The sequence below is a fragment of the Anopheles merus genome, chromosome 2R (assembly GCF_017562075.2).
Source record: "Anopheles merus strain MAF chromosome 2R, AmerM5.1, whole genome shotgun sequence".
In the NCBI taxonomy this organism is placed as follows: Eukaryota; Metazoa; Arthropoda; class Insecta; order Diptera; family Culicidae; genus Anopheles; species Anopheles merus.
The window spans coordinates 38176353-38187939 of record NC_054082.1 but is presented as its reverse complement, the minus strand read 5'-3'; the positions used below and the strand labels follow the sequence as shown (position 1 = coordinate 38187939).

Here is an 11587-nt window from a genome sequence, read left to right as displayed (position 1 = left end):
CTCTTTTTTTGGTTTTATTCATCATTTTGTGATATGTTTATAAATCTTTTTTTTTTGCAAAATTCGACCCCATTCACAACGCTGTGTTTAAAAGATCGCTTTTCGTTACCTCATCTCGCACTCGCGAGTAAAGTGATTGTTTTCTATGCCTACTATTCCAGAGCACGTGTTTTCTACCACTAAGTATATCGTTCCCTATAAAAGGGATATTGTAATGTAGCACATTATCGCATTGTCGCAAATCTCAATATGATGCCACCGCAAACACGCACAAAAACACAAAAACACACATTTATATTTCATGCTAATGAAAGGTTTGAAGAGAGACACTCAACTGTGTTTTGCACTACCACCTACTACTAATTTGTTTCGTTCCGGGTCGCATACGGAAGACGGACACCGCCCTCAGCTAATATGTTTCGCTTCCTTCGTTCACCTCATTGAGAGAGTTTGTTGCACTTTCCATAGTGTAGCTGGGATTGCAGCTGAAACAAACCCGAAACCCGATTAGGGAGGAGGAAGCAGCCGCCGTTTTTTGTTTTCTAAAATGTGATTTCTTTGCGTATGCACACGCACATTCGATGGGGGTTACTCTGTTACGCTACAAGGTTTTGTTTATTTTGAGCATTCGGTTGTATTTTTTGGGCGGGTGGTTTTTGTCTACTGCCACAAGTTTGCATGCATTGCTGTTTATCTGATAAAAACAAAAACGCAAAATCGTTTTCTCTCTAATCTGCTACTACCTACGCGCCTTCCTAAAATATTTCTGGTTCCTGTTTTATGATTCTGAGCCGCCGAAGAACATGTATACATATATAGCATCTATAATTATCATCCAATTTCATCGTTGAACCAGTGTGTCCCAATCCCTTTGTACCAATATTATTTTTGCAAACATCGTGTGTATGGTTTGTTTTGATAACTAATTCCTTCAAATGCTTTTTTTCTTTTTTTTACGTGCTAATTGCTCTTTCAATATTTTTTGTTGTTTCCGTTTTCCGTTTTTCTCAAAATAAGAATGTTTACCAAAACACTGTGAGCTAACGCAACGAAACTGCTTCTTTACGAGTAGAGATCTATCACTCTATCAGAAATGTTACGAGTTTGCAGTAGAAAGAAAACACGAACAACTGAATTGACGGGGGCTCATTGCTCCTAACAAACTAATGTAGTGAAAACAAACAGCTAGTTGAAAAAAAATATACATGCTACTTCTACATGTAAATAAAAGAATATGTTGATAAACAGCAAACCGTTAGCAGCAGTTTTGTGACAAACCCCTCTTTCTCTCTCTGCGGTGTAATTGTGATTATTGTTACCGGATGTATGTTCTTGTTTACGCGCGAACTTGGCCATTAAAATCCAGGAAATAGAGGATTGGGACTGAGATTGGGGAAGGGACACACAGAAGACACAACAAATACAAATGCGATACACACCAACCATCCCGAACCGAGAAACACGGTGAGCGAGATGGATTCATTGCGAAGGACGAGGTGCGTGCTGGGCGGGAGATACACCGCAAAGGAAATCGCCGCCCGACCACGTGGTGTGCTGTGCCGATGTTCCGATGGATTATGCCCGTGCGCTACTGCCGCCTTACATAATACTACACCACTGTTTCGGCTGCTGCGGTTGATCGGTGACGATCTTCACCTCGACCTCATCATCTTCGGCGACGGACGAGGAAGATTCCTGCTGTTGCTGCTGCTGTCCCTCGGCGCCCTCCTTCTGGCCGTCAGCAACTGGCGCCGTGGCATCGTCGCTCTTTTCCGCTCCCTTGCCAGCAACAACGTCAACGTCCATCGCGCCGACACCATCTGCTTCCTTCTGGGGCGTGACGCTGGCCGTGGTGGTGGTAGCCTCGGCGGTGACCACCTTCGACGCGTCCTCCTCGTCGACGGCCAGTGCGCGGGGTGTACTTTGCAGCTTGACGCGCGACAGCCGGTTCTTCAGCATCGTCACCGGGGTGGCCACCATGCCGAGGAAGCCGCTGAAATCGAGCCGAGCACGCTTCGGACTATCGATGACCGGCTCGTCCGAGGTCGATTCGGGCGTCATGTCCTTGCGCTTGCGGGTGGCCGATCCCGGCGTACGGAGCAGCATACTGTCGCTGCCAATTTCCGAACCGACCGTTACGTTCATGCTGGAGATGGAATCGTTGTGCGGGTCGGCGGTCGAGCGACGCGGATGCGTGAACTTGATGTCGCTGATCGGGCGCGTCGAGCGGCGACCGGAGATGGAACGGAGCGGTCGCCCAATCAGCGATTCGCCAGCGGTCGGTGTCGATGGTGCGTCCACTTTCGGCGAGCGATTCTTCTCCGACTCATCGCCAGCAGCAGCAGCAGCGGTCTTCTTGTTCGGTGAGCCAGCCGTTTGTTCCGGCTCGGTAGTAGCAGTGCCGCCGCTCGGTTTCGGCTGTGTCTTTCCGCTCGCCTTGAACGGACTGACACGGGCCTGCGCTTGTGGGGCGGCTTTCGGCAGCTTCGACTTGGCGGCGCTCGAGCGGGAAGGCGTGGTGGAACCCTCCTCCATATCCCACGGTTCCAGCAGCAGCGATTCCATCTCCTCACCATCGGAACCGAATCCTTTGAGGGTTTTCTCCGTCAGCAGCGAGCTTTCCAGATTAGTAGTCTTTTCCGATTTCGGTTGCTGTTGCGTTTCCATCGTTTTGTTGGCCGGTGCCGCTTCTTCCACCGTTTGTTTCTGCTGTGCGCGACCACTTGATCGAGGGCTGTCGCGTACCTTTGCAGTGCCTTCGGCAGCTGGAACTGAAGGCTGCTGCTGCTGTTGCTGCGATGCGGCTGCCGATTCTGTCTTCTTGGCACCGCCCTCCCCAGTGGAGTTCTTTCGTTGCGAGGTTCCATTCTTCTCAACGCTTGCGGCCAGCTGGGAACCGTTTGTGGCGGACCGGTTCGTAGCGCTATTTGCTGAAGCGGCTGGTTGCTGCTGCTGCTGCTGCTGCTGCTTCATGCCATACATATGGTCCGACTGGACCTGCTTCTGCCCGGACGACCCATCGGTAGCCCCGGCAGTGCCAGGATATACCACGGCCGTCTGTGGTACGGATCCATCGTTGCCGGGTGTACCGAAGCCACCGCCGCTACCGATCGCGACCGGTATCTGTGATTGCTTAGCGCCGCCACCCTTTGCCGCCCGGCCAACCGATCCGCCAGCACCGGTCGTACCGCTGCCGTTAGTGGCGGTCGGTGTCGTCGTTGCACCGGCAGGCATGTTGCCGAATCCCTGGTACACCTGCGGCGTACGACGTCCGGATGTGGTTTGGTTCGAAACTTGCAGTGACATTTTCTAAAAAAAGAAAGAAACGGACAAACGGTTTTAAAAATTGAAATACTTCAGCGAACAAACACACACGAGTTGGCGTACGATTTTTGCCCTGCGACAACACAACCTTACTCGACTCTGTGTATCTTGGGAGAGAGGTTAGAGAGACAAATTGAGACGCGGTCAGACAAAATGTCGCGTCGTTCCCCCCGGGGCGCGTTAATCAGTGAGTTACGCTCGGCTGTTCGCTCATCCGTGATGTGTGTGGCGGGCGACTACATTTTACCCGGTTCGGTTGGTTCGGTTGGAGCGTGCTCGCATACTTTGTGCTCTATATACAGCAGATATATGTCTGTATAGCATATGTGGGATCGGTAACACCACCACCACCACACAGAAATACACCAACGCGGTCAGTCAATGCGCATTTGCGCGGTCGCTATGGTGCTATAGAAATCGCGCCGGCAAAAAAGCACGGCCTACCGGTCTGTACATAGCAAAGCAACGCTTCAAACAGCATTACAGTCAGGTGGCAAACAAAGCATCAAAGCATTGGACTATAAAGAACATCAAGTCCCCAATGGGGCAAAACAAATCCAATTTTAGTCTTCATTTAGTAAGGTCTTTCGCAATATATTAGAGGACAGTGACTATTTCCATTACACGTGTAGCACTAATGTTTAGACCGACTGTGTATGCCTTACACACCCAGAGGCTGGCCAGCACATATTAGCATTGTTTCGTTGCCAAACAACATTTCGCGCGTTTTGCTGCGTTCTTCCTGCGATCGTGAACGCAAACACCCAAAGAACCACGGCAGGGGTTCTCTACTCTCCCCGTCACTCCCCCCCATACACCAGCCTTGTGTGAGTGTGTGTTGGTGAATCCGCGTGTTTTACATAGTAATTACCGCCAATGGAACGTAGCCTCTTTTCCTGGCTCACTCTCTTGGCTCAATTACGGCCCCAATCATTCTTCGTGGATTGTAAAAGAAATAAAAAATGTACACAAAATTGGCTAAGTACACTCTCTTACTGCGCGTTGTACCCACCCATCCCACTCATCCCTATCGAAATGAATCAAAACCATTGGGAAGAATTCAAAATCAAAGCAATATAAAATCGCGAAATAATACCGCCATGTACACACATACACACACATACAGACCCTCCCAACACGACCTCTTTATCAAGTCGAACCGGCATCGCATACACATGCCCTTTCTACTACTCCACCCCAGTTGTTTCTGCTGTTGTTTCAAACCCTTCAGGGAGATTTAAATGGCTCTCGCGGAAGGGCAGGGAAGTGGAAATGATTCTTTTATTTTGTCACTCACTGCACATCCATTCGTCATCCACACCCACCGATTGGTGCTGGGGTTCGATTGTCGCTTGCAAGGTTTCACCCCTCCCACCCTTTGACAAAAGTAAACTCGAATGGATGTGTAAAACCCGATCGAGTGTTTCATTTTAATCTCTGTCTTTTGATTCTGAAGCAGAAGCATTGCGAAGGCCAGCAAAACTAGCGAGACTCACTGCAGCATTTTCGTTAGATGTTCTTGGCAATATGAAGGAAGAAAAAGATCCTCGCCTCCTTCGTCGGATTACGTCAGGAAAAAAGACGGCCTTTCATTTAAACTATTTCGCATGATACAGTCTAGAGCCGCATTTGCATACCCTACGCCAACCGGTATGTGGTGTGCTATGTTGTTATTGAGATGCACATTCATTACGGCGTATGGGGTTTATGGCAGAGAGAAGGTGTTTTTTTCTCCCCTTGAATGTTGTAACCCTACCTTCCTTCTCATTTAAATCTCTTTCTTTCCAATAAAATAAATCGTTTGCAACAAAAAACAAACCCACTCTTGCCCAAAACGTGCCCAGCGCGGTTAATAACACACGCCGGGTAAGCGACCAAATTCAACTTTTTCTTAAAATATCATCCACACATACACACGCGCGCAAGTATCACCTGTGCAGCATGCCTCGGGGGTATCCATGTGTTGGCATGTTGCCTCGTGACGAGAATATTGCGTACTCGATAGACAGGAAGACGAGCCGCGGCCTACTATGCTTACGTAAATATTTACGGAACAGAACGACGTTGTTTGTGAAGCATCATCTCGCGAGCCGATAACACTTTACTTGATCATTTTCCCGCCACTCAAAGAGAGGGTGCATGGATGGGTGAATCGGCATTATAAAGAAAGTGAAGTTCAACATACACACCCACCAACGCAACGCAACGGAAGCGCAACAATTCGTTTGACCATGACCGTCCGCAAGCAAAGCAAAGGAAAGCAAGGGGGCAAAACAAATCGATACCACCAGTTTTAGTGCAGAATTCGCACATGCTTCGTTAGCGCTTCCCCCTTGCCGTGGGCGAAATAATCTAAGAAGGCGTCGTCGCCGTCTGCGTTGTCACGGTCGCGGTTCGCTAATTTTTACCATTTGTACGAAAGTACCGTTTGCAGCTTTTTTTGCGCTTTTGTTTTGCGTTGTTTTTCCTGACACAGTTAATGGTCCGATAATCGATGCTTTGCTGTCCTCCGGGGGGAATGCAAATAGTGGCCACACCGGTGGCAGGGCTGCACATATTTTAAAGCGACGTGCCACCAGCACGTACATGAATGCGTGTGTGAGTGTGTGTATCGTACGCACGTTTTCGAATCTAAATTCGTCATCCGTCAAACGCGCGCGCGGCCAAATCGAAACGGGCATGCTCTGCGATGAGGTATGTAAATCCTTTGCGAAAGGGCCGAAGAGCTTAGCACGATGGTTTTCAAAAGCAACAGAACCACACGCGGGCAGTTTGACAACATTTGCTTGCCGCAATCGCCTGCCAGCTACTGTTAAGTGTGGTGATTGAGTTTATAAATAACACCATAATGAGCCGGGCTCTCAAGACGGTGTGTGGCGAACGCTAGACTAGAGTGTGTATAATGTTTTCTTTTATTTTTGCAAAGCGATACTGTCCCCTGGCTGTCTCTCGTAAACATACACGAGTAGGCTGATTTGAAAACTACACGGTTTCAGCTATTAACGGATATCACGTGTTGTGGAAATACCGCGTGTTAGGCATTTACAGACGTAACACTCACTGCGCTTTCGGCGTTTGCGTATACGCACCGTAGCATCAATGAATGGGCGTATTTATTTATCTTTTTAAAGTAACCTTTTTTCAAATAAGTCAAATATTTTGCTCAAATTTCAATAAATAAAAATTAAATTAATTATTTACATTAAATCAACAACTTTTCATCACTACTAAAACAGACTTCTAAATATATTTTATCTTTGCGTTTCCCCAAAAAAGCTGTTGATTGTGAAATGGCGCGCAAAAGTTAACTTGTTGGTGTGTGCCTCATGTTTTAATTCCCCCTTAATTCCACACTGTAACCGAGACACGGGGGAATGTTTACAAACAAGGCTAGAGCCCAAGACCTCGTCTTTTCTTTTCATCATGACACTTGTCCGAAAGGGTCCGTGACCAAACTTTTCCATCTCGTTTTTTTGCTCTGAGTTTGTTCGCGATGGTGCCGTTTCTTCTCATCCTTCTCACGGCGAAAAAGAAAGGCAAAGAAAAAGCCGTTGACCAACTTTCCATTTTTCCCTCTAAACGTCGATTCTCTTCATTTAATAAGAGATGCTGCGACAGCATTTTGCGCTGTGCATTAGACCAATATGATAGTGAAAAACAATTAGCAAAAACACATTCATACATCTTTCCACAATTAAAAAAAGCATCAACTGGCATTGTTGCGAATGGCAGCATTAGGAGTATTAAAAACATTTCTTCAAAGTAAATTGGCGATCAACAACTGCCCTGCGACGCGCATTGGGTTCTTTTTTTCATGGATCTTTGCTTTCATTATCTCCCGATCGTCTCAACCAAGACGGGTCAGTCGGGACGCGGATGGACGGGCGGCAGCTTAATTAATGTTCCCGTTCTTTGTATTCGCTTTTGCTGCGATATTTCCTGAACACAGCAAACAGACACACACACACACACCAACCGGCCAACATGGGAGGGACTCACATACCAACGCATCTTTCGCCTCTGTGTATGCTGTGTATGGTGTTGCAAACACAATAAAAGTGAGCATAAAACATCCTTGCTGCTCTTCAGTACCACCGCAGTGTGAGCATACGAAAGTGTTCGCTACTGGGCAAGATCACTCACGCACACCACCACAACACAACGGAGGGGAACACGCACACACATACACACTCACACCTAGCACAAACCGTTCATAGTTAACCGTCCAAGCAACCCGGGTACAGCACATAGAACTTGCTTCTGGATTGCTTCTACGATTTGATGATTCGATGTTCATGCGTTAACAATTCCCCGACTTCATTCTGCAAACATAACAATTGTGCCTTTCGCGACATAATAACCCACGTAAAGTGCACCAACATCATTTCCTCCGGCGGGGGACACTTTCGCGCGACACGAGCCCTTTACGGCGCCGCACCACACACAAGCGCCATTTTCATTTGAAACATACATACGGCAGCTATCCTTTTCGCGCACACTGCGCTATTGCCATGGCGAACCAAACATCCTCTGCGTCTCTGGTCGTCTCGTCGTCGTTTTGCCCACTTTTCAGCACGGAAAAAGTGTGACCTTTCTCGGCAAGAGAGCCCGCGAAATGTGTACCCGTAACGCGCGCACACCCCAGCCCCTATTGCCTGCTGCCCGGTTTGCCACAGGTTGCCAGTGAAAGAAAAACAAAAATAACCTAAAAATAAAACTTCCCTGCCCAAGGAACGCTACCGCTGTGGTGCGTTCGAGGCTAGGCCCCTGTGTAGATTTATCAGCGAATACCCTTTTCCGCTACTGCAGTAAGGACGCTTGTGGGAGCGTTTTTTAACATTCTTTTTAATGTACAGAACTTTTGAGGTACATTTCCGAGTTTTTCATCGATACCTTCAATCACGCACGCACACATACATACACACGATTACAATACCACAAAGTTGGTATCAGAAGCCCGCACTTGCTGCCTGCTGCCACAGCGTATTCCTCTATTGTCGGCTATGTTAAACAATAGCTTCAAACCATACCTAAACTTACTTGTTTCAATTCTATTTAGCTTTTTCTCTTTGTGTTAACGGATTTCCGCTCGATTCCTGCACAAACGCCAACAGAAGACAAAAAAAAACCGGTAACAGAGCACGGGAAAGACAGACGACAATTGCACACACAGGCACACACGCTCACACGGAAGACGACGCGCGGACTTGTTCACTGAACTGAATATTGCTGCAGCAATTTGCAAACGGGTAGCGAGGTCTCGATAACTTAATTCATACAATAATCCAATGTTCACACTTTGTTCACGGTGAGTTCACGGTTTTTCAGCAGTGCAATCGAAAGCCAAGCGAAAGATTAGCGAAAAAGCGCACACGCACAGCAACGCACTCCGTCCGTTCTATTCAACGATTCGATTTTTTGTAATTTGTCAAAGTCGTTACGAAGGCCCCTGTACACGAGCAGTGGTGCAGCAGCCGCAGGTTGATCGAATCGATCAACGTGGGAAGCTGTCAAATCGCTTGCTTTGTGGGGGTTTCGATTTTGAGTGGATTTTGAATAGAAAAATATAATATTTGGTTATTTGTTAAGTATGTAAATATTTCCACCATTTTTCCAGTATAGTTTCAAAGGATTAAAAGCTTATTTATTAAAAAAATAGAAAAATAAACTCACAATCTGCATCATTTGTCCTGCGACGAAAAGCCCACTGTGCCACGGTGGTCGGTGTCGGTCGACATCAAGTCGACATTTGAGGAAATGTCAGTAGAAAGAGACGCAGTAGCGTGAAGAGCAGGAGGGCATGAATCACATACCCACAGAAGCGAAAAGTAGAAGAAAGCTAACGGGAAGGTAGATTGTAATTCAGGAACTATTTTACAGAAACGTCGCAAATTGTAAGTATTTCGGGCGGTGGGAAGCTATTTTCAGCCCTTTGCCATCCTCCGATGCACGTGAGCTTGTGGTAATGTCAGGGCGTTAGCGCTATTTTATCAAAATGACGATCAGATGCCCCCCGTCACGAATGTGGGTTCGGTGGTGCACGTCGATCGAAAACCAACGGGACGACCGGCCTTTGCACGCAAGGCGTAGGCCGCTCCCGTACGTTTGTACGTGTGTGTGTGTGCATCATTTGGTGTCGCACTCTCTATATCGTGTTCCGTTTTATTCACGAATCCGTTTCCAATTCGTGGTCTTGTCTCATTTCCCTCCCCCGTGCTCAGCAATCATGGAGCAGCTCATACAGAACCAAATGATCTCGGCCGCCGTCCAGCTGGAGAAGCATCTGGACAGTGAGCTGGACCGGCTGGAGACCCTGAACGCGGACGATCTGGACAAGCTGCGGGAACAGCGCATCCAGCAGATGAAGAAACAGGCCCAGCAGCGGCAGGAGTGGAAAAACAACGGCCACGGCGAGTACGCGGAGCTGGCGGACGAGAAGGAGTTCTTTGCGATATCGAAAAAGTCGCCCAACATCGTGTGCCACTTCTATCGCGACTCTACGCCCCGCTGCCGGATCGTCGATATGCATCTGAAGGTGCTGGCCACCAAGCATCTGGAGGCGCGGTTTTGCAAGGTGAATGCGGAACGGTGCCCCTTCCTCACAGAGCGCCTCCGGATCAAGGTGATACCGAGCATCGCACTGATAAAGGACAGCAAAACGAAGGACTACATCGTCGGCTTTACCGATCTGGGCAACTGTGACGACTTCAGCACCGAGATGCTCGAGTGGCGCATTGCCCAGTCCGGTGCGATCGAGTACAGTGTAAGTGTGGGGGGGGGGGGTACTAGCGGTGGGGGCTCTTGTACATGTGGCTCGCTGGTACGCGTTAACCCAACATTCTCTCTTCCGTTTTCCTTTTTTTAGGGCGATCTCTTAACTCCACCGGATGTGAAAAAGCAAAAGAAACCGACCAACATGAAGACGATCCGTGGCGGGTACGATTCGGATGATTCGGACATTGACTTCGATGATTAAGGCACATTCGTGCGCGTGTGTGTGTGTCTGCTCCGGTAGGTGGGCGTCGACAGAAAGACATAGGTGGCAATCGTTCGGCGTGGTCGCGATAGGTGAGATGGGGGAAGGGTGCATGTGTGAAATTTGGCTCGATATTCTCCAGAATCAACGCGAATAAGTATCTAGTTACAAAATTGTGCAAAAACACTCTCCCTCCCACACCAAACACACATCCATCCCTCTTCCCTTGGTCGTGTCCCGAAATGGTCGTGTGTGGCGCCGTTAACTATTGCTTCGAATTAATATTAACTAAAACTTCTAGGAAATAGTACCGAGTTATCAAAATCATCCCCCGTGCCACGGGGGCTCAAACGTCTCTTCTCACGTAGTGAGACGAACAATCTTATCAAGCGTCGAGAAAGGTGACCGCTAAGCTAGGCAGAGAAAAAGAACAAGCATTTGAGGAAGGGAACTTTATTTTAGTTTGTTTCCTTTCGAGATATAGGTTAACAAAATTTTACCACAGTATTTAACGTAATGGTCCACTGCACGCATTTAGTAACGTATGAGTTCATTATTAACATTCTCTAACCTGCAGAAGCGAGTGGGGCAACAGGCATTACAGCACTGTAATGCTGGCCTGCAGCGGCTTCATTATTTATACAAAGAAAAGCAATCAAAACAAAAAATGCAGCAAGAAAAGCATCGAACATAGGCGAATGCATGGCGGCGTGCTCCCGCTACCCGTTCCCGCACAAGCAACCTGAGCCCGGCAACCAATGCTTGATTCTGATTATAGGCTACTTCGGAACGTAACAAGGATACAATTCTTATGCTTTCACTAATCGTAAAGAGATGTACTCATTATAGGTTGAATAAATCACCCAAGGAAGTGTTCTTCTAGTACTATGATTTGTACAACGATTGCGATTGTCGGGTTTCTTTTTTGCGGAAAAAAAAATTGAGATATAAGAATCTTTTAGTTACGTTTGTTGTCGAATTTCATGCAACGAACAGTAACCAAAATGGTCTGTGAATATACGCTCTGCCCATTCTGAGGCCGCACGTGGTTCGATTCGTAGTCTGGAGGACCGTTTCTCAGTTTCTTCTTAAACACAACCACAGGGGATTTGCTGTTGAAACTTAATAAATTATATGCAAATGATTGATGATTGTTATGCTAAATAAGATGAGCAATTTTTTACACGATTCCTAAACAATTGGTAAAAACAGATTATTTTTTAATCATTTTTATTGTCGCCAAAATGCTTCATTTTATCGTTTGTTGAAATCGATGAGTGAACAACT

At 47.3% G+C, this 11587-nt stretch overlaps 2 protein-coding genes across 8 annotated transcripts; one reads left to right on the top strand and one right to left on the bottom strand.

The window, feature by feature from the left end:
- Positions 1–592: 592 nt before the first annotated feature.
- Positions 593–8741, bottom strand: LOC121589233 (nucleolar and coiled-body phosphoprotein 1-like). Of its 7 annotated transcripts, none has more exons than XM_041907982.1 (2): positions 8365–8741; positions 593–3309 (listed from the first exon to the last, which is right to left on the bottom strand). In XM_041907982.1, exon 2 carries the CDS (start codon positions 3304–3306, stop codon positions 1600–1602), a length of 1707 nt encoding a protein of 568 aa, XP_041763916.1. In that variant the 5' UTR covers positions 3307–3309; positions 8365–8741; the 3' UTR covers positions 593–1599. The 7 variants fall into 7 exon arrangements, with proteins under 7 accessions (XP_041763916.1, XP_041763921.1, XP_041763923.1 ...); XM_041907987.1 differs by lacking the exon at positions 8365–8741 and adding an exon at positions 7800–7919; XM_041907989.1 differs by lacking the exon at positions 8365–8741 and adding an exon at positions 7796–7814.
- Positions 8742–9093: 352 nt separating this feature from the next.
- Positions 9094–11200, top strand: LOC121589882 (thioredoxin domain-containing protein 9). Its single transcript, XM_041909104.1, has 3 exons — positions 9094–9218; positions 9546–10087; positions 10190–11200. Exons 2-3 carry the CDS (start codon positions 9551–9553, stop codon positions 10298–10300), a joined length of 648 nt encoding a protein of 215 aa, XP_041765038.1. The 5' UTR covers positions 9094–9218; positions 9546–9550; the 3' UTR covers positions 10301–11200.
- Positions 11201–11587: the final 387 nt, after the last annotated feature.

Coding starts and splice junctions, on each gene's coding strand:
- LOC121589882 (XM_041909104.1), top strand. CDS start 9,551: ATGGAGCAGCTCATACAGAACCAAATGATCTCGGCCGCCGTCCAGCTG. Junction 10,088..10,189: donor CCGGTGCGATCGAGTACAGT/GTAAGTGTGGGG, acceptor TCCTTTTTTTAG/GGCGATCTCTTAACTCCACC.
- LOC121589233 (XM_041907982.1), bottom strand. CDS start 3,306: ATGTCACTGCAAGTTTCGAACCAAACCACATCCGGACGTCGTACGCCG.